Source organism: Oryx dammah, unplaced genomic scaffold (assembly GCF_014754425.2).
Source record: "Oryx dammah isolate SB20612 unplaced genomic scaffold, SCBI_Odam_1.1 HiC_scaffold_25, whole genome shotgun sequence".
Taxonomy (NCBI): domain Eukaryota; kingdom Metazoa; phylum Chordata; class Mammalia; order Artiodactyla; family Bovidae; genus Oryx; species Oryx dammah.
Genome location: NW_024070209.1, coordinates 87,641,149 through 87,667,996, shown reverse-complemented (window position 1 = coordinate 87,667,996; position 26,848 = coordinate 87,641,149). Strand labels below are relative to the sequence as shown.

Below are 26,848 nucleotides of genomic sequence, written 5' to 3'. Positions count from 1 at the left end.
CACGGACAAATCACATTTTAGAAGCTTTCGAAATTATTTTAAAAATTAAACACAAAGGAGAAAGCAAACTTCCTGTAAGTGAATGTCAAATAAATTTCTCCTGTATCTGCTTATCTTTCATATTAACAATGCAACTGACCCTTGAATGACACAGGTGTGAACTGTGCAGGTCCGCTTACTCGCAGATGTTTTTCAGTAGTGGAGATGGCAGTTTTTACTACGTGGTCCAGGGCTGCCTGAATCCACAGATGTGGAGAAGCCCTGGATATGAAGGGCTGACTCCAAGTTGTCAGTGGATTAACCTCCAAATTGTTCAAGGGTCATCTGTACTAAAAGTAGTACAGCTGGCTCTCGGAATCCAGTGGTTTTGCATTTGCAGAATCAACCAATCACAGATTGAAAATATTTGGAAAAAAAGATTTCAGAAAGTTCCAAAAATCAACACTTGAATTTGCCATGCACCAGCAACTATTTGCACAGCATTTACACTGTATGACGTATTCTAAGTAATCTGTAGGTGATTTAAAGTATACAAGAAGATGTGTGTAGTGTACAAATACCATGCCATTTTATAAAAAAGGCTTGTGCATACAAAGACTTTGGAATCACAGGGGTCCCAGAACCACTCCCCCACCAGATACTAAAGGATGACTGGAATGACAACAATCATCGTACGTACGGTACACTCTAATTTGGCCATTACGTTACTAGTGTAACATAACATTAAGATGAAGCACAACTGGAGCGTGTCACTGAGCATCAGAGCTGGATGGCAGCTAAAGCAGTAGGAGCTACTGCAGTGGGGCAAGGAGAGCTCAGGACAGAACTGCGCTCAATTCCAAAAGTAGCATGGACACGTGGGCATTTACAGCCCAGGAGTGAGGGGGTCAGTGGATGGGAAGATGCAAAGAGGAAGCCTCAGGAGTACCGGGGTGGGGAGGGGTGTTTTCTGGCTGAACCATCTTGACGGGATTTATGCTGGAGGCAGGCCAGGGGTCTAGCACATCACCGGGGGTGGGGGGGGACGATGAGGAATTTGATCGGATATCGAAGGTGATCAGACATTAAGGGTGAGGTTCTTTCTAAACTGACTTTAACAGAATCTTGCTACAACTCGGGAACACAGGCCCAACAAGAACAGATACCAAGGTCAAGGCCTATAGGATTAGAGAAGCCTGACTGAATGAGGTCAAGGAGAGTGTCTTGGTCAATGAAAGCGTGGAGAATTGGCAGGTGGCCTTGCTCCCATATTTCCAAGCGAAATGCCCAAAAGCAAATCTTGCTAAGAGCTGCTGTAATACTCTACGTAACAGGGCATACAGGATCCCTACACACAAGTGTGAAGTGTCATGCTTACATGTCTTTTAAAAATAGAGGAAAATGTCAGTTTAGATGGGTACTTACTGGCACTTCTTTTATAAAATGCTGCAAATCTACAAGTATTAAAAATATCTTACTGTGCTTCTAAAAAGATGCCAGTCTCCAAAATTCATATTCATTTCCTTCTTCAGTTCATCAATGTTACACTGAGCCAACACACGGCCATTTATGTTTGCCTGAATAAAAACAAACACAAGATAAACAAAATGTGAGAAATTATGAATTTCCAGTGATTAAAAAGCACATTTATATTAGAGATTAGAATACACTGACCTAAAGAAGGTTATCATCCCACATAATTAGTAAAAAAGCAGAGTCTGAACAACGTAAGTCACTCCATGCTTTCCCAAGCGTTTTGGGCGCTCAAGTAAAATAAATCACAAGGATCAACCTCAGAGTTAAACCTGGTTATTTCTGAAACTACCTACCCTGCCATGAGCAATAACAAAACTGTTAACTTTTCCCTTCTAATCCTATGAAATCTGAGCACAAAGGCAAACTGCTGGGAGGGGACACAGATGTCCGTCAGCATGCTGGTCACTCACTGACAAAGTTCTAAATGAAGTGAAAGTGAAAGTCACTCAGTCGTGTCTGACTCTGCGACCCCATGACTATACAGTCCATGGAATTCTCCAGGTAAAAATACTGGAGTGGGTAGCCTTTCTCTTCTCTAGAGGATCTTCCCAACCCAGGGATTGAACCCAGGTCTCCCGCATTGTAGACAGATTCTTTACCAGCTGAGCCACGAGGGAAGCCCAAGAATACTGGACTGGGTAACCTATCCCTTTCTCCAGTGAATCTTCCCAACCCAGGAATCGAACTGAGGTCTCCTGCATTGCAGGTGGACTCTTTACCAGCTGACCTACCAGCTGAGTTACCAGGGAAGCCCTGGTAAGCCTTCATTTACTTCTAAATAAAGTAAGCACTGACAAACATGTTCATCAACTACACCAGATAACCTCAACCACCACAAATGTCTACCACAAGGTTCCCAGTCTATTAAATGCACAAAAAACAATCTTATCACCACTGGGTCTCTGATGAGGAATGATAGAATTTTCTTAATAAACAGGCAGTTTACTTATTTTACAAAAATACAAACCTGACTTTATTAACTGTGGTAAAGTATTAGATACCTGTGTTTAAAATCGACAGAATGCCCAGTTTCCAAATTAATTATGAAGAAAAGACTGTACAGAGAGCAAGCCTATGGCAGGAGTCCTCTGTGGAAATTCAAGGAGGTTAGCAGTTCTTAAGAAACCAACGGCCATGATGGGCTTTAAACAGCAAGGGCCTGTTAGCAAAGAGCTGAGCAGGGAGAAAACCACTGTCCTGAGGGAAATAAAATCCCCACAAAGGATTCATGTGGAGGTCTCACTCTCTCCTGACTAATCAAGCTGCCTAGAGGAGAGAGTGAGGTAAGTAGCTTGGAAAGGCAGTGCTGGACACTTTTGCAAATGGAAATTAACTACATCTGTGAGAAAACCGGTGCTATCTGAGCATTTCTGACCAAATGCAGGTTATGGTTACTAAGATAGTATCAGTCAGTTCAATTGCTCAGTTGTCTCCGACTCTTTGGGACCTCATGGACTGCAGCACTCCAGGCTTCCCTGTCCATCACCAACTCCCAGAGCTTGCTCAAACTCATGTCCATCAAGTCGGTGATGCAATCTAACCATTTCATCCTCTGTCATCCCCTTCTCCTGCCTTCAATCTTTCCCAGCATCAGGGTCTTTTCCAATGAGTCAGTTCTTTGCATCAGGTGGCCGAAGTATTGGAGCTTCAGTCAGCATCAGTCTTTCCAATGAATATTCAGGACTGATTTCCTTTAGGACTGACTGGTTCCATCTCCTTGCTGTCCAAGAGACTCTCAAGAGTCTTCTCCAACACCACAGTTCAAAAGCATCAGTTCTCTGGCACTCAGCTTTCTTTCTCTCACATCCACACATGACTCTCATATCACACATGACTACTGGAAAAACCATAGCTTTGACTAAACGGACCTTTGTTGGCCAAGTAATGTCTCTGCTCTTAATATGCTGTCTAGGTTGGTCATAGCTTTCCTTCCAAGGAGCAAGCGTCTTTTAATGTCATGGCTGCAGTCACCGTCTGCAGTGATTTTGGAGCCCAATGAAAGAAAGTCTCTTGCTGTTTCCATTATTGCCCCATCTATTTGCCATGAAGACATGGGACTGGATGCCATAATCTTCGTTTTTAAATGTTGAGTTTTAAGCCAGCCTTTTTACTCGCCTCTTTCACTTTCATCAAAAGGCTCTTTAGTTCCTCTTTGCTTTCTGCCACAAGGGTGGTGTCATCTGTGTATCTAAGGTTACTGATATTTCTCCCAGCAATCTTGATTCCAGCTTGTGCTTCATCCAGCCTGGCATTTCATATGATGTACTCTGCATGTAAGGTAAATAAGCAGGGTGACAATATACAGCTTTGATGCACTCCTTTCCCAATTTGGAACCAGTTTTTTGTTCCATGTCCGGTTCTAACTGTTGCTTCTTGACCTGCATACAGGTTTCACAGGAGACAGGTAAGATGGTCTGGCATTCCCATCTCTTGAAGAATTTTCCACAGTTTGTTCAGATCCACAGAGTCACAGGCTTTGGTGTAGTCAATAAAGTAGATGTTTTTCTGGAACTCTCTTGCTTTTTTTGATGATCCAGTAGATGCTGGCAACTTGACTTCTGGTTCCTCTGCCTTTTCTAAATCCAGCTTGAATATCTGGAAGTTCATGGTTCACGCAACTTGACTTGGAAAATTCTGAGCATTACTTTGCTAGCGTTGTGAGATGATGGCAATTGTGTGGTAGTTTGAGCATTCTTTGGCATTGCCTTTCTTTGGGATTGGAATGAAAACTGACATTTTCCAGTCCTGTGGCTACTGCTGAGTTTTACAGATTTGCTGGCATATTGAGTGCAGCACTTTCACAGCATCATCTTGGATGATGGATTTGAAATAGCTCAGCTGGAATTCCATCACCTCCGCTAGCTTTGTTCGTAGTGATGCTTCCTAAGGCCCACTTGACTTCGCATTCCAGGATGTCTGGCTCTAGGTGAGTGATCACACCATCGTGGTTATCTGGGTCATGAAGATCTTTTTTGTGTAGTTCTGTGTATTCTCGCCACCTCTTCTTAGTATCTTCTGCTTCTGTTAGGTCCCTACCATTTCTTGTCCTTTATTGTGCCCATTATTTGTATGAAACGTTCCCTTGGTGTCTCTGATTTTCTTGAAGAGATCTCATCTTTCCAATTCTATTGTTTTCCTCTATTTCTTTGTATTGATCACTGAGGAAGGCTTTCTTATCTCTCCTTGCTATTCTTTGCAATGCTGCTTTCAGATGGATATATCTTTCCTTTTATCCTTTGCCTTTAGCCTCTTCTTTTGTCAGCTATTTGTAAGGCCTCCTCAGACAACCATTTTGGCTTTTTGCATTTGTTTTTGAGGATGGTCTTGATCACTGCCTCCTATACAATGTCAAGAACCTCCATCCATATTTCTTCAAGCACTCTATCAGATCTAATCCCTTGAAACTATTTATCACTTCCACTGTATAATCGTAAGAAATCTGATTTAGGTCATACCTGAATGGTCTAGTGGTTTTCCCAACTTTCTTCAATTTAATGAAGTCTGAATTTTATAATAAGGAGTTCATGATCTGAGCCACAGTCAGCTCCTAGTCTTGTTTTTGCTGACTGTATAGAGCTTCTCCATCTTTGGCTGCAAAGAATATAATCAATCTAATTTCGGTACTGACCATCTGGTGATGTCCATGTGTAGAGTCATCACTTAGAAGAGGGTGTTTGCTATGATCAGTGCATTCATTTGGGGCAGTAAGATAGTATATATGTCCATAATTAACTTTTTAAATGCCATTCTTTAAAGTATGTAAATACTAGATGCTGTTGTTAATGTTCTACTTCATTGTATTTCTGATAGAAAAAGTATAACTTAGTAGAAATATCTATTAAAACTGGGACTCAGTTAGCCCTGTACATGGAAAGACATCCTCGAAATCTCAGGTTCACGGTAGTTACTGAATTGTAATAAAAGATCTAGGAAGAAAAGAACCTCTTCAAATGTGTCAGCCTTGCAAACCCAGAAGTGTTAAACGGGACATGATCAGAGTCCTCTAAGACATGAAAGTGAGAATTAGAGGGAAATGAAGCAAGCGTGGTTTACTTGGATAATTGTTAAATCACAAATATTACAACTAAAGAAAGTGTAACATAAAAGAAAAGGCTTTCAAATGTTCTATGCTGCATACTGGAAATGTAAGTAGTTGTCAACCTTAATCTGAAATCCTTTAGAGCTTTCAATCAATATTTCTCATCAAAGCACTTTTGACTTACATGAGATCACTGTGAAGTAGCATTGTAACACAGCACTCTCTTTTATCCATCTCTAAACTAAGGCACAAAAGGGCAATTTTAGGATACAAATAGTAAGAAACCTATTACCACCTGAGCTTTCCCAACTCAGCAGAGAACTCATCTTTGATAGCCTAATGCTCGCTGTCCACAGAGCCCGCCTCCCGTGCCCTCGAGTGAGCAGGTAAAAGTGCAGGTCACCTTTTTGATGGTTGCACAGTACTGAGGCAGCATGCTCTGGTCCAGCCCTTCGATTTGTTTCAGTTTCTCACAAACTGCATCCACGTTCATTGAATTCAGTGGTATTGTACCCGAGGTTGGGCCTGATCCCTAGGTAAGTCGTGGAAAAACACATGTATAAACAGCATTTAATGTTAGATATATGCAGTCATGTGACAGAGAAACACTTATGAAATTACACTATAAAGTACTTCAATTAAAGATACATTTTCAAACTTAAGTAAAAACAGTGAATGTGCGCAGCATGGGACATGCCATTAGAGAACAGATTTAGCTACTGTTTACCTTAAAGAGTATCTTTTATTACAGCAGATATAGCCTGATCAAAACCACTTTTCTAAGAAGACATAAGTTCCATGAGCCAACCCAAGGCCAACTTCAAGAAAGCCTAACCTCAAACCTCAAGAGAGAAAGGTGTAGCTCTTAATAACAGAAAGACAGGGCCTTTAAAAAATAAGAGGAATAGGGGGAATAACTGATGCCTATAACATACAAAAAAATACAAAAGGTAAACCTACGAGATAATTTTAAAAGTGCTGACACTCAGCAGCTTTAAATGCCTTCACAGATTACCTTAATAGTCTACAACAGCTGAAGTTTTCAGAACTTGATCATATCTTATATCCAAGAGATCTTGGATAAGAATCTATACAATAATCATGTAAATATAAAAACAACAGTATTACTTCTTAACACATGTGGAAGTAAATATAATTCATCAAAATTCAGTCTCATTTAAAATAAAAATCAAAATAATACACCTAGTGTTTACTGAAAAGAAAAATATTTTCTGAATACAGAGACATACTAAAGAAGTATTTGCCTGTGGCTAATTACATATGAATCTCCTCAATTACAGATGTGGTCACTGGGGTCCAAAGAGGTAAGTTTTGGCTTCAAACTCACAGAATAAACAGCTAGTTAGTGGTAGATTCAGATTGGAACCCTAGCTTAACAGGTCTTACAACTTCCTATTTTCTTTGTTGCCACTGTCTATTTTTAAAGAGTTTATAGAAACTATAACCAAAATAAAGAGAAGACAAGCCAACGAGTATAGACGGTAATGTTACAAATTATCTGTCTTGTGTACCAGTCAATTTAGTCTTAAAATGATAAATATCATTTATCCTATCCCCAACGATGTGTCAATTTAAACTTTCTCCTGCCTCTTTTGTCATCATTAAGGAAGAAGTAGACTATGACAGCCAAAACTGCCTGGGAGCTACTTGTTAAACATTATTTGTAACATGAAAGCATAACATAATACTCTATTATGAATTGATAGATAAATATACACACATAGTATATAAACAAAATATACCTAGTTACATATAAATATAGCTAGCAAATGAGACCATACTGAACAGACAGTAAGGTAGTCATTTTATAAGAGGAAGCCTCAGCAAGTTTACAAGTGTAAAACAGTCCCATAAAAATTTGTAAGTTAATGATTTGGAATATACTATTTATAGCTTGTTTTTAATTAAATATAAATTTAAAATATGCCATATATTATATGGTCTGAAGTTCAATTACTTCAAAAATACTAAGTAGAGCACAACACTAGCATTTCCACGATTTAGTTTGCATATTTCTATACATAGTTCTATTTTCTGCCTGGATGAGAACAGCCAATATTTAAGTGTTAATTACCCACTATCTGTTATGGAAACTTTAAATGCTTTCTATGAATTTTTAATAACCATATTTGTTTTTTCTTTCTTTTTAAACAGGTTTGTGTGAAATATAATTCACAAACAGTTCTCCTATTTAAAGTACACAATTCAGTGATGCTGAGTATCTTCTCACAGCTGTGACACCATCACTGCACTCAACTTTAAGACATTATCAGAGCCCTAAAAAGCAATTCTACACTATTAGCAGTTAACCTTCATGCCTCCCAACACCCAGTCCCAACCCCTAGCAACCACTGACCTACTTTCTGTCTCTGCGGATTTGCCTATTTGGGATATCTAAACAGAACCACACAATCTGTGACCTTTCGTAACTCACTTCTTCCACTTAGTATATTCTCAAGGTTCATCTATGCTATGGCATGGATTCATACTTCATTCTTTTTTACCACTGAACAGTATTTATCTTTTAAATGATCTTTAATACTGTTTTTCAAATATTTTCATTCCTCAACCTATTTCTTCTTTCTGGGTACATTTATACTTGTCTACATTTCCGTGATTAGATAAATCACAAATGCACAGTTTGATCATACTGGATTATAATGATCATACTGGATTATAATTCACAGAATTAAATGCCATGAATCCACACTGATATAAATAAAAAGTTGAGTAAGTAAGTGAGGAAGAAGAGACAGCTTTTACTTATAGAATTCCAATTAATAAATGTAGAAAGGAAAAGAAAATTACCACCTGGAAAGCACAACAAAAGTGGCGGTACACAAGACACCACTGAAACTCATGAGAAAAGTATAAGGAGGAACAGGATTATCTGCAGTGTTTCAAAGTATCTCCCCCTAAATATTCATTCATTACAAAGGGAAAGACACAACCTCACAGTGTTGAAACCTAGCAGATGCTGCCCTAACCATGTGACTGAGGTCCATATGACCACTGGGAAGATGCAGGCCCTCACAGACCCTCAAATGTGACACATGGAGAAGGACACGCATCGTGTTTCTATGGGTCTCTTGCAAAGATGTATAATCTCCTTCTAATCATTAGGAAACGGTAAACAAACCCAAACAGAAGGGCAGTCTACAAAATATCTCATCAGTTTTCTTCAAAAGTTTTATGATCATAAGAGACAAGGAAAGACTGAGGAATTGTCACCGATCAGGAAACTGTAAGGAGAAATAACAAAATACAACTGGACTGGATCTTGGACCAGAAAAATGAAATTAGTGGAAAAACTGGTAAGATTAAAATAAAGCCTGTATTAAGAGTATTGTACAAATTTTCATTTCTGTTCTGGAGAAATACACTACAATTAGGAAAGATGTTAATATTAGGGGAATACATTTTTGTACCTTTGAAGTCTAAAATTATTTTAAAGTAAAAAAAGTTTTTAATCACAAAAAGCTTTTTAATTGTGCTAAAAAGAACAAGTATAACAGACATAGAACTGATTAACTCTGTCTGTGTGGGGGCAGGGGAAATGTAAAATGTTAGAGAGTAACATTCCCTTTAAGAAGGGACTCAAGAGAATTTGGCAAGACAGACACATTAATAAAGACACTACTCTTTCCTCTAAAACAGGAAACTCCACATTGTTTTACTTTCATGATCCTTCAAGACTTCTACATTTTATCACTTGAAAACATATTTTGCCCCTCACTGGGGATTATGTAGAAGATACATATTATCTTTGAATGACTTTTAGGAGTTTTCTAAGAAAAAGACACACAGGGTACCCTGTAATTCCATCAAAGCTATAGTCAGAATATTGATTATTTGTGAGTTGGATCTTACCAAGATAAGGAGTAGATTATCAATATATTAAAATACAATATGCTTCTTTGAATAAAAGAGAAATGGTAACTACTCGCCCAGTTTTTCTAAAGTAATCATATACAATAAAATTATTTTGAAACCAAATAACCCTTAGTATCGAAACAACAATCTTTGGATGGAAACCTCACAAAAGAAGAAAAAGTACAATAGTTGACAAGGAAAAGGTATACTCAATAATTCAATATGTTAAGTTCTTAATAGAAAACATTACTTAATACACAGAATGGTAATACTTAAAGAGTTTATCATGCATATTCTTACTTGAAATTTACCTGTTATAAGTCAAGGAAAGATCATTTCAGTATATATCACAATCTACTAAAAAACTGTTTTTCTAACACAGAAAACTGAATGCAGAAGATGTTAGTTTGCTTAAGACTGTTAAATATTTACAAACTTCAAAATATAGACAGATCAGAATTCCTCCAGGTCAAGGTAAAACAAAACAGATTTAAATTACTTTGATGTAATTATATTATTTTATATTGTAAGTAGATTAAAACTATACTCTGTAACATCATCATCTTCAGTAAATTATCAAACAAGCTTAGAATTGATTAGCCAGAAATGAGAGCCATGCAGAGGCTGAAAGCAGCTATTAAAAATAAACCCAAGGCACTGAAATGAGCACAGGTTTATAAACAGCCCAGCAGGAAGTTGCCAATGATTGCTTCTAACAGACTAAAATAAGAAAAATGAGGAAGATTTCACTGAAAGTTTCTGTACCTGTCTCTGTTTGTTAAACCCAGAGTCACACGGCTTAAAGGAAGGAATAAAACAGAATGAAGGACACGAGCTTAAAGGAAAACATCAAACACACTTTTGTGATAAACATAGGCAGCACTTCTGACACTCTGTTTTCCCACAACTCTGAACACACCATCTCTGCAGCAACACAAAGGAACACCCGTGCACACACAACACACACACACAATTTAATTTCATTAACATGTGCTTGGCAATTTTAAAATTGTACTCTCAAATTTAATATTCTTCCTGTTAGAAGAATAAGCCATGGGCCATACATTTAACAAGAAAACCAGATAAATCAAATTTGCTATAAAAAGTCAATATTCCTACTATATAAAATTATTTTAAAAATTAATTTTTAACATTCTGATTAAAAAACTGCAACTATTAATTTCAGACCAATTAATTGCAACCCTTAATAGTAAGGTTTAAATACTTGGAATTCACATGATCTCTTCATAAAACATTTTCTAGTCACACTAATAGTTAATGTTCAGAAATATACTTTTCAGATTTAGGTTTTGTTTCACTGGGCATGCACTGAAGTATTATTTGAAAAGAAAGGCCATAAGAGCCTAGCAGCTCAAGAAATCATAAATTCAACAGTGAAAAAATATTGGCACACTATCAGTAAGGTAACTATTTTACTGATGCAGTTTTCTTTTTTAATTTTTTTTGTTTTGGCCACGCAGCACGGCTTGTGGGATCTTAGTTCCCCAACCAGGGATTGAACCTGGTCCCTGTCAGTGAAAGTCCAGAATCCTGAACAGTGGGCCAGTAGGAAATTTCCGATGTAGCTCTTTAAATCCCTAATTCAAAGCTGACACACTGCTATCTATTATTGTTCTACACAGATTAGGCTGGTGGTAAACATTCTCAAAATAGTTCAAATAATCTAGAAATAACCAATAATGTTGGGTCAATTTACAATGTTCTTTTAACATGTTCACTATCTGGAGCACTTCATGGGAACTCTGCTTTCTAGTTTACATATTAAACTTACTATAGGTACTTTTTTTAGAAAGTTACTACGAATATCTGTGGAAACTTGAAAAAATATCAAAAAGGAGCACTGATGAGATTACAGTTTTCTACAAGATACCAAAACACAGAAGAAGGCTATTGTTATCAAGTCGGAAAATGTAACTTTCTCTTCAAAATACATGAGAAAAAATACGTAGGTTAAAGCTGACAGATGAGGTTTGATACCACATGCAAAGGGCAATCTTTTTAAAAAACTCAAGTTCAAAATATGATTTTGTTATTTTTTTTAACTTAACTGTACTCTAGGATTTCAATGGTATCGATATTACAATATCTTATTTCTTCAATAGTGTCTAAACCAATTTAGTTGTAGTTTAGTGTTTAGGAAAAATGTTTTCTTGAGCTGAAGTCTGGCACAAAGACTTTGAAGCTGGAAGTGAATACAGTTTTTCACTATTTATGAAAGAAAAAAATGTTAATAATTTTCCAAACTAAAGCAGTTAATAAAAACGCACTATTAAATTGCTTTAGACAGTGTGAGTGAATCTCCAGAGAAGGTCCTGGGGGCTGGCAGAGAGCACCCACCCTATGACTACAGCCCAGGGAAACCTGAAATGTGCCCTGCCTTACCCACGGCATCTTTAGCTTTCTTGTCCAAGTTTGCTCCTGAACGACGACAGACAACCATGAACAGACAGGCATGATTTGGACATACATTTGTTTGCAAACAGGTTACTAGTTCTAAACCAGTGGTGGAAATAAAATGATCTACAGTGGAGTCCCATCATTTTTTTCACTTGGTTATTCCACCAACTGGATTCAATTTAATGACAACCAAGCCTTCATTTCTAGGACTTATATTAATTCAGTAATTTTCATCCATCTCTAAAAGTAAAAGTAATGGCACACCAGAAGGCAGGATACTGCTCTTAATAATGCTTCTAAAGTTCTTTACCATCCAATGTTGTGCTAATCAGTTTTATGCCTTTTCAGTGAAGCAGCTGATCTAAAGGTACTGAACAAACCCTGCAGCAGAGAAGGTCGAGAAAGAGTGACTTGGTAGCACTGATCATCCCCCCTCTTGGCAGCCCTCCAACCTATCAGCTAGAGGAAGCCAGGGTTTCCATCAGTTTTGTTCACTACCCATCCCACTGCAGTAGTGAAACAGTGACTGATCACACAGGCACGTGAAAGACTTGATGGTAAGTAATACAACGAAAGATACAAGGATAAAGAAATCCTCCATTACTCTTTCCTTTGAAAACATCCTCTTCAAGGAAACACTCCCTCCTTTGAAAAATGAGTAGCCACACTATAAATAAAAACAGACCGAATATGACTCTTTCAAAGGGCAACTCTCTGAAAGACCACAACAAAATGCCACTGAGGACACCTGGCTCATGAAAGGCCCTCCTTGCTGGGTTCATCCCTTCATGGTTACTGAGTGATCTGAATGCTGCTACTTCCTAGAGGGGCCTGGACTGAAAGAAGGTAAAGGCACCAAGTAAAATTCTCCTGGAAAGCTTTCAAAGTGTAAAGTATTTGGAGCATTCAGACAACCTGGAAATCCTTCTCAATTCTAGGAAAACAAACTGCTTCTAGGAAATCAAACCACCTTTGGGGGCCAGAAAAGCATCAACAGATAAAGGGCCGAGTTAATCTAAAAGGACTAGAGCGTGTGTGCACCGCTCCTATCCCTGAGGAGAGGTTATTTAACACAGTTTTAGTTTCTGAGTCTTTAAAGTTCCATGGAATTTGGCCTCTGGGATGGTAGTAATAGTAATAATTATTAAGTAATTCAAGTATGCGAAGGCTGAGTAATCCTTAAATCAGACCTATGAGGTAAGGCCTGCTTTTTCCAGATGAGGGAGTATCAGAGAGCTTAAGTGATTTCTCCAAGGTAGAGAGCTAATCACCAGGACCTATTCACCTTGAACACCAAGCTCCTGACCAAGTCAGGCTTAGTATTAAGGGAGGCAAGGGGGCAGCACAATGGTGAGAACGCTTCCAGGTACTGGCCATGCGGATTCCAGTTCTGCACCGAGGGCTCCCTCCTGTGAGCCTCAGGTCAGGTACACCTGCAGCATGGTGCTGGACTAGACCATGGGTACTGGTGTTCTCCGGGCTTCCTAGGTGGCTCAATGGTAAAGAATGTACCTGCCAATGCAGGAGATGTGGGTTCGATCCCTGGGGAGGGGAAGATCCCCTGGAGGAAAGCATGGCAACCCACTCCAGTATTCTTCCCTGGAGGCTCCTATGGACAGAGGAGCCTGCTGGGCTACGGTCCGTGGGGTCGTACAGAGTCAGACATGACTGAGCACAGAGCACGAGGCTCCCCCAGAGGCAATGCAAATCCCTCAAGCCAGAGTTCTTGTTTTTACTGGTTTCATAAAGTGAAATTCTGATTGAGATTTCATTTCTTAAAAAGTCTTTTCTGCTTTGAAAGTCTGAAAAACATGAGTCCTTTCTATCTCTAATATTCTGGGGATCCTATCTTGGGCCCAATGTTAATGTATTCTTTGTCAGTTTTCTAAGATTTGGCACTTATTTTCTCTACTATACAATCACAGAGGAAGAAAGCCAGCACAGAGGCTTACATTTTGCATCTTCACCTTCATGAAACATCTGAACATATCTGTAATTTATCTGGTAAGTCTTGGCTGGCCTTCAAAAGTCATAGTCATTACAGTGTTCCTGAATGTGAGAAAACCTAATTGTTTTTCATAAGGATCCACTTTATAAAGGTTGATGAGAAATTTCTTGAGGTTAAAAAAAAAGATGAGACCATCTATATTGAAAAGATCACAGAGGGTTGGTTAACTCTCTGCGATCAGGTGGGTTATTTTTTTACCTCATTATTCTGTGTCCACACTGACAAGACAATTTGTCCAAAAATGTTTATGCAGCTCCTGCTTATCCATAAGCAGCTCTGGTCATCAAGGGCTGCCCACAGCGGGACTGTTGAGTGAGCAGATGTGAACTCAGTCTGCAGTCTTCTTATCTCAGGAATTACAGCCTTTTACTACAGGCCTGTTAAGTCACAGGAGCTATGAAGGGCTAAAAAATTTTACATTAACTACTTCTATGCAAGGAGATCCAACCAGTCCATTCTGAAGGAGATCAACCCTGGGATTTCTTTGGAAGGAATGATGCTAAAGCTGAAGCTCCAGTACTTTGGACACCTCATGCGAAGAGCTGACTCATTGGAAAAGACTCTGATGCTGGGAGAGATTGGGGGCAGGAGGAGAAGGGGACGACCCAGGATGAGATGGCTGGATGGCATCACGGACTCGATGGACATGAGTCTGGGTGAACTCCGGGAGTTGGTGATGGACAGGGAGGCCTGGTGTGCTGCGATTCATGGGGTTGCAAAGAGTCGGACACAACTGAGTGACTGAACTGAACTGAACTGAACTGATGCTGGTTCAGTTATAAAGATCCCATAAGATGTTCCCCTGGATATATACTTCTTCATATTTCCACCACTGTTTTTTTTAACATGGCTTTGAACTAAGTGTCTACTTGGACTAGTCTACTGCAAAATAAATGCTACATGCTACTGTCATTGTTAATTTCTTAAAAGCAAAGAAGGCTTGGGAAGCAACTATTATTCACTAAGCAAATTATAAAACTATCACTTAATATTAAAAGAACAGCAAATCCTACAGTTATTTCACTAAACAAAGGCACTAATATATTCAGAGCATGTTTACTCTTTGTTATTGGGCTTACACACACAACTTAAGAATTGCGTTATTTCCCCTTCCCCAAAAACTAATTTTAAAATTTGCCTAATGCTCCTTCACTGGTCCCTGAAATTACAGACACCTTTTACTTACAAGTGTTTGTCCTTAAGGATGGGAATAGCTATTTCAGTATGTCTCTGTCATTAAGACCATCAAATTCTTCACAGGACCTAACTTTCATCAAAAGTTTGCTGAGGAATTTCAGCTCAGACAATTGCATTGCATGCATGAATCTATGTATTAAAGGCTCTCTGACTAAACTAAAACTCATTCTTGCATATGGTGGCAATGATCCATGGACTAAAGATTCCCCTAACACCCAAATGAAATTACTATGGTTTATTGTGTCTATCATTCGTGGATAATGAAGTCTTTCAAACACTTCAGCTAAAATGTTAATGACTTAAAAAAGAATCATCAGCCCCTCAATGAAAACACCAAAATGGTTCTCTTTCTATCTCACTAATATTAACTCAAAGAAAATTAAAGTTGCAAAACCACTGCCTATTCAAGCACATGTTTTAAGTTAAAAATTATGCATAAATTCAGGATGCACTATTTCACTAAATTAATTCCAACTGCTATGCCACATTTCTTTATATTAAATTGATGTTTACATGGGCATAACATTCTGCAAATAAATCAAGAGAACTGAAAAATACAAACTGGGTTCTTAAAATTCCTCATTGACTGAATGGAGATTGTAAGTCTCATCATATTAAATGTACTTATTAAGTACAAAGACTTAAATAATAAATATACAAAGTGACTTCCTACAAAAGTTATTTTTTTTAAAGAAACCCATCCTAAAGTGTTGGGGGGAAAGTTTTAAATAATCCCCTTTACATGCTGGACTAGCTTTGTTTATCTGGAAATTTTATTTTAATAAATACAGCTGACCCTTGAACAAAACAGGTTTGAACTGTGCAGGTCCACTTACATGCAGATTTTTTTCAATGGCAAATATAACAGTACTAACAGCAAAGAATCTGCCTGCAATGCAGTAGACCCAGGTTCTATCGATTCCTGGGTTGGGAAAGATCCCCTGAAGAAGGGCATAGCAAATCTCTCCATTATTCTCACCTGGAGAATTCCATGGACAGAGGAGCCTGGTGGGCTACAGTCCATGGGGTTGCAAACAGTCAGACATGACTGAGCGACTGACACACAAACACAGTCTGAGGTTGTCTGAATCCAGAGACACAGAACCACAGATCAGGATGAAAGATTTACACTGGAGGGCTGACTATAAGTTCTAGTTTCTAATTTAGACTCTTAGGATTTTAGGCTGGTAGGAGGGTCAGTGCCCCCAACTCCTGTACTGTTTAAGGACCAGCTGTATACAGGTAAAGAAAAGTAGCACTGTAGCAACACTGAATTTACACTAAGTGTGGGCACCGAGATTAAGCATGGGTCACTGAGGATCCATTCCTAGGCTACATCAAACTAGCTCACAATGTCTTTTTTGTAGTCTCAAGGTCAAGTATGAATATTTTCAAAAATATTCTACATGTGCAGTACCAATTTCAGGAAAAAAACAGGCAAATGTGAAAATAAGGCCCAACATTAAGGAACAAATACCACCAAGTGAATGCTCCTGATGGTTGCTGGAAGAACCCCTTCCTTACTGAACGAACAAAAAAGAAAAAAGACAAAACCCACCCCACGTCATTGAAAAAGGGGAAAAGCGGGAGGAAATGAAGGGTAAAGTTAAACATTAGCTTTTTAAATTAATCCGTGAGCTATAATTATTAGTACTCAGCTACTCTACACTAGCAGCCCATCACACCACAGATGCAGAGTTAGTGAAATGCTGTCATCACAATTAAGAGTCGTTACTGCTGCAAAAGCAGGAGAGGCTCGCGGTCCACACCACAAGACTACTCCATTACCCTCGAGGAGTCTGTGGGTGAAGAAAGGCCCTCAGCAGCATCCTCCTTGATAACTTCCTAGCAACACAAAACAAGAGTGTGGGTGAAAGGTGACAGGCTGAGCCAAACAAGGATGATGAATGAACAGGATGCTAAAATAATATGTGACAGTGACACCTGGATGTGATCAGACTTTTTTCTTTAATGATATTATTTTTAAATTTAAATAACAGTTTAAGTTCTAAAGCTTTTACCTAATTAAAAAAAAAAAATTAGCAGGGAATGTCTTCTTTAAATTGGTAAACTAAGTTTATCATCAGTAACACCTAGAATTTTAGGCCCAAATGTATTTTGCTTTGGATTAGAGTTAATAGTACATCTAGATAATTTCCCTGCCCTATTTAATTCCTGCTATTCAATCAAAGTGTTCCTCCAATATATGCGCTAATTTTTATACATAGGGCTAGCATATATTTAGATAAAGATGCCAAATATGAATGTCCTTTAAAAAGAAACCAGATATTAGCAGATGTAAAAGTTTAGTTGCAAAAGCTTGATAAGAAACAATATATTCTAGGCCAGAAACTCTGGTTGTAAACTCGTCATTCATTCCCTGAGGCTGCTAGTCATTTTCCTTCCATAGATCCTGACCAAAATGAAAACAAAATACATTTTGTGTTAGTAATAGGTTATGTTTCTTGAAACTATTTATAAAATAAGTTGTGCTTTTACTACAGAAAGGAAATAAGCAAACTTCTATTGCTGACTGTAATACTTTAGTTACCCTTTTTTATACTTACTAGGCCATTGCTCTGATCTCTGGGCAAATTCGTTTTTACTGATGGACGTGAGATGAGATGGTGGGAGCCGCCAGGGCAGTACCTTGGCGTGTAAAGGTAGGGGGCAAAGAATGGCTATGGAGAAAACACGTGACAAAACAATTACCGAAATCAAAGTATAATGAGCTTTATCAAATGAAACTAACCAACAAAATACAACTCCAAATTTTTAAATGCAAGTGACAAAACAGAAGAAAAAAATGCCTCACTCAATTCTATAAGATATCAAACCCAAACTTAAGTCATATTATTTAAATTTGTATATTGTTGATTTAATACAATCTTTTTATAAAGCAACTAAAGTTTTGTACTTTACAAGTTGACACCAGAGTTTCTCTTTACATTTAACACTTTTATCGGTGGTTTACCATGTGTCAGGTTCTAAGTGATTTACAAATACAAATAACTCATGATCTCACCAAAAAAAAAGCAAAATAGAATCTTAATTGAGCATTATTCTTTACCAAAAAAAAGATTAGCCTTAAGTAAGACCAAAAAAAAAAAAACCAGTCTGAATTATTTAAGAACCTCCTAGCATGGATTTCAGGAATATTGTTACTCCAAGTTGCTAGTTTTTACTTTATACCCTGGAGTTTATGCTATCTGCTAAATAAGCAAGGATATTATTTAAAAGGGGAATCCACTGTTTAGAGGAAATATATAACTATAGGATTTATCTGTAGCCAGCTTCATATAAACATAAGCTATCAGATTATATGGGCTAAAAATAAAGATTAAAACATATTAAACTTCATTACACTGATGTAACATCTTCCCTTACCTTTTTCACTCCTGCCATTTTAAGAAAATTGTTCAGCTTTTAACTTTCAGACAAAAAATAACTAAATCTAAAAGCATAAGAATTTTTTAATGTTTTAAAAATAATAAAACACTACTAAAGCATTATACATCATTGTTATTCACAAGAAATTAGTGAACACAAAGTCTCTACCTAGATGGTATGGTAATTACAAAAAAAACTTCTTGGTCTCAAAACATCAACTGTCATCTAATTATTAGTTGAGACACTTATGTAAAATTACAGCAGATTTCAAGACTGCTAAATAAAAACCTGAATTTCACACTGCCTAGCACTCAGTTAAAGTTTACAGAGATGAAGTATGTTATCAAATGCTATCATTCCACCTTTCCCTCCTTATTTGAGTAAAAGGATGGAATAACATTCGTAAGACCTCTAAAGATGGTATACCTAATTACTTACATGGCTAAAACGTTTCTCAAAAACTGAAAATTCTAAAGTCTAGAATTTCTTCTTTGCCACATTTATTCAAATTTCTCTTTCTAGCTTCCTGAAAGTTTATTTAGGCATGCATTGGCTCTGTGAATGCTGCTGCTGCTGCTGCTGCTGCTAAGTCGCTTCAGTCGTGTCCGACTCTCTGCGACCCCATAGACAGCAGCCCACCAGGCTCCTCCGTCCCTGGGATTCTCCAGGCAAGAATCCTGGAGTGGGCTGCCACGTCCTTCTCCATCTATGAATGCTAGCCCCTATGTTTTCTCACTTCAGACTAAAGAGGGAGACAACAAAAATAAAGAAACAATGGATTTTAGAGTTCAGTTGCAGAAAATATTGGGTTGGTCAAAAAGTTCATTCAGGCCTTTCCATACCATCTTATGGCAAAGCTTGAACAAACTTTTTAAGCAACCCAATATAATAGTAGGGCTGTTGTTCTGTTTTCCTACAGAAAATATTAGTGTTTAAGACGATTAAAATGAGCATAGCTTGGAGCTACTAAACTCGACAGGGTCTGAATACTGCTGATAATGAATTGTGCTCTCATCATTTGAAGTAGAAAATTATCATATTTATAGTATGAAAATAATTATACATGACTGAAGGTAGTGTGAAATAAAGCTCTAGAAATAGACTACATGCTATCTGGCCAATAGCATTTGAGTCCTTCAAGCACTAGGATCCACCATTATCTCACATTTAAAAGCTGTATCACATTGAATATAGGTTTACTGAACTAAGATAAAAATTACCATTGTTTTGAATGCCAATATAAATTATTATACAAGATACAACAAATGGAAAATCTGTTTAGAAACCAAGAGAAAAACAGATCGCTTTGAAGCTCAGGACAATCACTGCTGACCCCACAGAGTTCACTTTCTTATCAGGACAATAAATCAAAGCAATAAGTGTCTCTACTATTCAGACTCAATTGAGATCTAGAACCTGTTAAGATTCAAAAATCTTCTGATTTTAAAAAAATATTACATTCAAACAACATTTTTTGTCTTTACAGCTAAAGTACAGTTTCAAAATGGTTAACAGACTCCATTAGCAGAACACTTCTAGCCTTTTCCTGGAAGAAATTCTTCAATTTAAGATGCCAGGCACTTGCTTACCCTGTTGTAGAAGGGGTGCTGGGGTCCTGTCATACCACTGTAGTAGCTGCTATGAGGCTGCGGTGACACAACCCCTCCCCCGAACGGCCCATTGAAGGAGGTGGACGAAGAGCAGACGGACGCTGGCTGACTGTAGCCGGACGGCGGTCGCGGGGGAGGCTCGTGCAGAGGTAGCGGGGGATACGCAAGTCCTCCGATATTAATCTGGTCTCTTGCAGCACGAACGTCTAAGAGATTAAATGATACCCCAGAAGGCAAAAGAAAATAGAACATTAGTAACCAAAGAAAATAGAACATCAGTAACTAGTCCAAGTACCACTTCCTCCTTTAGTTACCAGACAGAAAAAAAACGTAATTGATTATATCACTCTTGCCAAAGATTCCAACTGGCTTTACAGAAGCAGACAGGGAGCTCTGAATACTCCACAGACATTCTTAGTAAGAGGCACTCAACTACTTCACATAAAAGTTTTTTTCACCATGTGAAGTCACCAACGTCTGTATTCTTCTCTTCAGTTACCAGAACTCTGAATTTTTTTTCTGACTTTTCAAGGTATTTGTGCTATTCTAACAATTCTTCTGACAGTTTTGCTAAATATTAGCAATTCATCATTGTGTAGTAAGTATAATGTTAGCTAAGACTGTGGGTTTGCAAACCATATGACACGTCCACCTGTGAACAACAACCACCAACACTTCCACAGTCAGAAAATACACCTCAGACAACAGCCTTATAACGGGTATTTTAAAAAAGAACATATGAGAGTACAGTCTCTCCCTCTCCATAATTCATGGAGAATGCAAAGGTGGGTCAGCAGTACTGTATCACACAAAAGAGTGTGTGTTCCAATAAAGGTTGAGTGTGTGTTTTCGTGAGCATACAGCAGTGCCTCAAGAGCAAGTTTAACTTATCCAAAACCTTCACATCATTATCATCAAGTTCTAGCCCACAGAGTTAACCTTTGAAAGGAATATAAACTTTCTTACTGCTCTGGATACAGATCCCTATTAAAAACAGAACACTGGTGACAGAAAAATCATAGTGGGTTGACAGCTTCAAGTGGCAACTGTGTAGTAAAAGGAATTTGATTCCAGTGACGCCCTTCAGGTGTGTAGTCTGGGAAACATAATAAGGTCAGTTTAACAAACAGCATTTTCCCAGCGTTCCCAGAGGATGCTGAGACCCCCATCTTCAGTTTCATTAACTCCCCTGGGTGGTGCTTGGTTCAATATTTCCCATTTTTTTCATGGAGCAGGAGAAACTTATACAGCCAAGTTAGAAACGGGAAAATTTTTTAGCACTTCAGAGAGGGTAAATTAAATTTATTACTGATACGTACCTGCAATAATCTCCCGCAGTTTGGGGTCTAGATTTACAGTGCATGGCAAAAAGGTTTTCACATCTCGAGCCACAAGAACGGGGGTCCTTGAAGACAAAAACACTTCAAAATTTCTTATATCTCCATCTATCTCAAGCAGTGGCTCAACATCTTTAGTTGTTGGAATATTCTTTGATATTCTTCAAACAAGAAACAAATGAAAATGGTCATTAAAGTCATTATTAGACAGGCAAATCCTGCATCGAACTTAAAATGTGTTATTTATAAAAATAAATAACACATTACTCAGTTTGCTCTCAATTTTTTTTTTTAAGACAAAGGAACAAAATAAATGGTACATTTTCAAAACTACTAGGGGACAAGTGTGAGGTTAGAATTATATTGCCTTAACCAAAGGAGAAGGGGATGGCAACCTACTCTAATATTCTTGGCTGGAGAATTCCACAGACAGAGGAGCCTGGTGGGCTACAGTCCATGGGGGTCACAAAGAGTCAGACACGACTCAGTGACTTTCCCAACCAAAGGCAGAATTTGGGCAGGGAAAACAGAAAAAGGACAGTAACATGTTAATGATTACCTCACAGTGAAGACTGAGTTACCACTTTACACACGTGAACAGTGGCCTCAGACAAACTCGACAGTCTGCCTAAGTCACGTGACATGAAAGAGAATCTAACTAACTCTAAAAATCATGTTTTATGATAAAATGTCATGGCTCTTTTTTTAAAAAAAAAAAATTTATTGTTTGGCTGCACCACACAGCATGTGAGATTTCAGTTCCCTGACCAGGGGTCTCTTCCTGTCTCCTATGGCAGAAACATGAAGTCTCAACCATTGGACCACCAGAGAAGTCCCTAAAATGCCTTGATTCTTGCCATGATTCCTGCAAAGAAAAGAAAAATAAAGAATAATTTATAAATAAATTATGCAACCCAGAAAAATGCATAATTTTTCCATTTTTAAAAAAGGTTTTATTTTCTATTAGAAAATAGAAAGTAATCTATGCTTACTATGCTGCTGCTGCTGCTGCTAAGTTGCTTCAGTTGTGTTCAACTCTGTGCGACCCCACAGACGGCAGCCCACCAGGCTCCCCCGTCCCCGAGATTCTCTAGGCAAGAACGCTGGAGTGGGTTGCCATTTCCTTCTCCAATGCATGAAAGTGAAAAGCGAAAGTGAAGTCGCTTAGTCGTATCTGACTCTTCGAGACCCCATGGACTGCAGCCTACCAGGCTCCTCCGCCCATGAGATTTTCCAGGCTAGAGTACTGGAGTGGGGTGCCATCGCCTTCTCTGGTGCTTACTATATAAGCATATATGTAAGACAAAGAAGTACAAAAGAACAGAGGGAGTTAAAAAACCACATAATTTTACCAACCAGACACAATAACTACTAATATAGTATCAGTCTATTTTTCATTATGCATAACTTTTAACATAGCTAAATTTATAAGTAAATCAGGCAGAGGTCTTAAACGTAAAAAAAAGTGACATTAAAAACTACTTTAAAAATTAAAAACACTTCTATGTTGAACTATATGAAACTGCCAATTTTGTAGGTCAAAATGGTAAACTACTGACAATTCCATAGGTTTCAACCCACTACATGCAAGGTCATGGGCCAATAATCTGAGGCAGTAAGTAAAAATACATCACAGAGAGAGAAAAGAATGGAAAATGTGAAGGAACTTAAAACACAAGGAGGTGGATGGAAAACCTGGATATAACTCAATGTCTGTTAACAATGAAGAGATAAATAATTTGTAGTATATCCATATAATGGAATACTACTTAGCGATAAAAAGGAATGGACTTATTTATATATATACAATGTTGATAAATCTCATAGTAAATTATGTTGAGTGAAAGAATATAGCAAATAAAGAACAGCTGTATTTTTTTCATTTATACAAAACTAGAAAATAAAAACTAATCTATAGTGACAGAAAGAGGATAAGGGTTTGCTGTAAAGTCAGGGATGGGGGGAGAGAGGCAACAGGAGAGATTTCATAAGAATGGGAGGAGACTTTTGGAAGTCACATGTCTTCTCTCCTGGTGGTGGTGATGACTTAGTGGCTATAGAGATATCGAAACTTCAGGAACTGGACAATTTAACTATGGCCATTTCTTGTATGTTGGTTACACCTCAAAAGCTGTTTTAAAATCACTGTAAACTTGAAGATATCCTCAAAACACTCAATTCCCAATTAGCTAATAATATTAACTGTGAGATTATAGTTAGCCTAGTTTCAGAGAAACAGTAAGATTTTCCTGCCCTTCAAAAAAAGTAAAATGGGATCTGACTCTAATACTGGTTACAGCAACATGATTTCTCTGGGACCAGCATTTTATTCCTCAGGCTCACCATTTGACTAGCAGCCATTTATTAAAAGCCATCTAAGGGGAAATCCAGAGACCATAATCAGCAAATAAGAACAGAACAGGGTGCTGGAGAGGAAACAGGGACAGCGATTGCATCTTAATGAATTTCAGGAAGTCCCTTTTATAGGGTCATGCACATATGCACAAAACAGAATAGCCCTCTGAAATAGGATCCTATGTGTGCTAAGTTGCTTCAGTTGTGTCCAACTCTTTGCTACCCTAGGGACTATAACGCGCCAGGCTCTGCTGTCCATGGGCTTGCTCAGGCAAAAACACTGGAGTGGGTTGCCATTTTCTTCTCCAGCGGATCTTCCTGACCTAGAGATCGAACCTGAGTCTCTTACGCCTCCTGCGTTGGCAGGCGGGTTCTTTACCAGTAGCACCACCTGGGAGGCCAATAAATTAAGCCGACTTTCAAACCAATTATTAAGTATATTTAAAATGAAATGGAAAACTTAAGAGAATGGTTTCATGGAATCCCCAGATTTCTGCAAATCACTTTGCAGAAGTGGCCACAGTATCAGAGCTTAAACAGTTAAAAAGGTAGTTTGTCTATTTCAGGAGTTTGACACAAAATGCTAAGAAGAGAAGCTAGAAAGATTTAGATAAAAACACACAGCTGACAAGTCACATGAAACAAATTAACTGAATTTTAATGCCAGCTCTGCTTAAGCTTGAATGTGAACAGTGTTCTCAATATGATGAACAATACTGCTGTTCACAAGCCAACAGTCTACTGCTGGTTTCCAGATTGAAGTCTCTATTCTAACCTTTTGAGCTCAATACATTAAACTCTTCTACTGAAAGAGATATTTATGTAAATGATAATCTTTTGGCAGCAGGCCACCAAAATCATATGTGCTTTTATTTTTCAGATATTTTCCCCAAAGGTTAGTATTTAAAGAATTTAAGTAACTTCACTTTTCAATTAACAGTGAATTTAAATTTCCAGTATTATGAATCATGTGAATTAAAGTTGCCAGCAGTTAAATGGCCCACAGAAAGCATTATAAAGCCTCAGGCATTAACGATCTCCCAGTAAGTTTAAATGCACTTTCTTTCTATGCTACCAATCTAGCAGAACTTGTTAACGCCAACGTCAATGTAAGTCAAAAGCATTTTGATTATAAATGACGGTAGTTTCTAGGAAGTCCGTATTAATTCCTTGGCAGAAAGCACATAAGCCATTCATATCAATTCCATTCAAAATAAGGTTTTAAATTACATGGAAAAAAATTCTATTTTAAATCAAAATATAAACAGGTTCTAAGATCATCATTATGAAGAAGGTGTTATTTACCATATTTTGTCTAAAAGTAGCTGCTTGAAAAAAAATAAAAATAAAAAAATAAAAGTAGTTGCTTGATAATGTCATTATTTAATCATAAGAGGTTAAAAATTAAGATACATTTTCTTTAAAAATTTAAAAATGGAAAACTCTTCACTGCCTCAGAATCTTATTACTTTGACACAATTTAACTTCCAGTAGATTCTCAAATACTTTCTATCAGTGAGTGCACATTTGCTAAATTCTCTCTGTGCACAGAGCACTCTGGGGATCCTGGAACACAGATGAAACACAGAGACACAAAACCGCCACTCAGCACTGCAGCCAAAGGGTCAGAAACAAAAAAAAAAAAAGATAAAATTAAGCCCATTACTATCTGGAGACAATCAAAACCCCCAGAACACGTCAGGAGCTAGCCATGCTTTCCCCTTCCTGGTCTTAACTAGGTTAATTCCTACTCATCCTGTCTCTCCACTCAGCTCCCCCTCTTCAGGGAGTCCTCCGTGAAACTACACTGCATTCCTCTATTACAAAGCTCAGATCACATATGCTTCCTTGCATATACATATCACAATCAGAATGTTGTTATTCAAGAGTGAAATAATTTTATTAATGCCTATCTACCCTGCTAAAAGATAAACTCCATTAAAGCTAAAGACGAGTTTGGTTGTGTATTTCGAATGCTTAGCACATAAGAGCCAACATATCACTTTTCCTTAATAAATAATTTGCAGGGTGAAAAAACTACCCACAAAAAAGTATTGCTCCCAAAGAACTCTATTCTTTTAAAATAATTTTCACTTTAATTATCCTTTCTGATTGGAAAAAACCTTGTGCTTGGGAAAGAGTACATTGACCCATTCCTGTTAATTTTTGTACATGGTGTGAAATAAGGATCCAACTTCATTCTTTCGCATGTGGAAATCTAGCTGTTCCAGCACCATTTCTTGTAGACTATTCTTCCCCTCAATGAATAGACTTGGCAACTTTGCTACAGCTTAACTGGCTGCAGATGTGTGAATTTATTTTACGTGTGGACTCTCAGTTCTATTCCATTATGTCTATCCTTATGTCAGTGCCATAGTGTTCTGATGACTACAGCTTTGTAGTAAGTTCTTTTTTTAAATTTTTGGCTGTACCCTACAGAATTTGGAACCTTAGTCCCCCGACCAGGGATCAAACCCACTCCCCATGCATTGGAAGGCAGAATCTTAAACATTGGGCCACCAAGGAAGTCCCTGTTGCTGCTGCTGCTGCTAAGTCACTTCAGTCGTGTCCAACTCTGTGCGACCCCATGGACTGCAGCCCACCAGGCTTCTCCATCCATGAGATTTTCCGGGCAAGAGTACTGGAGTGGGGTACCACTGCCTTCTCCCAGGAAGTCCCTGTAGTAAGTTTTAAAATCAAGAAAGAGTTCTCCAACTTTATTCCTTTTCAAGATTGTTTTAGCTATTTGGGATCCCTTCCAATTTCATACAGGTCATTCCTGTGCTAAAGAATCCACCTGCAATGTGGGAGACCTGGATTCGATCCCTGGGTTGGGAAGATCCCCTGGAGAACAGAAAGGCTACCCACTCCAGTATCATGAATCTAAGGATCAGGTTTCAGCTTAAAGAAAAAAAAAGGTTACTGGAATTTTGAAAGGGATTACACTGAATCTATAGCTCACTTTGGGTAATATGGACAATATTGTGGCATATCTTTTCATTTCTTCAGAACTACTTTAATTAAGCAATGTTTTGTAGTTTTCAGTGTACAAGTCTTTACCTCAATGGGCAAATTTTTTCCTAGA

At 38.0% G+C, this 26,848-nt stretch overlaps 1 protein-coding gene across 15 annotated transcripts in view; it reads right to left on the bottom strand.

Moving 5' to 3' along the window:
- The window catches only part of KIDINS220 (kinase D interacting substrate 220), a 94,348-nt gene that overhangs the window by 8,559 nt on the left and 58,941 nt on the right, over positions 1–26,848 (bottom strand). For 6 of the 15 annotated variants that reach the window (XM_040224977.1, XM_040224978.1, XM_040224964.1 and 3 more), the window contains exons 23-29: positions 21,391–21,569; positions 20,051–20,277; positions 17,639–17,752; positions 16,860–16,916; positions 10,214–10,246; positions 5,958–6,086; positions 1,458–1,556 (exon numbers count right to left, since the gene is read on the bottom strand). In XM_040224977.1, coding sequence (XP_040080911.1) covers positions 1,458–1,556; positions 5,958–6,086; positions 10,214–10,246; positions 16,860–16,916; positions 17,639–17,752; positions 20,051–20,277; positions 21,391–21,569 — 838 coding nt within the window. The remainder of the gene's footprint in view (positions 1–1,457; positions 1,557–5,957; positions 6,087–10,213; positions 10,247–16,859; positions 16,917–17,638; positions 17,753–20,050; positions 20,278–21,390; positions 21,570–26,848) is intronic. The other 9 variants (XM_040224971.1, XM_040224972.1, XM_040224980.1 and 6 more) reach the window with 5 other exon arrangements.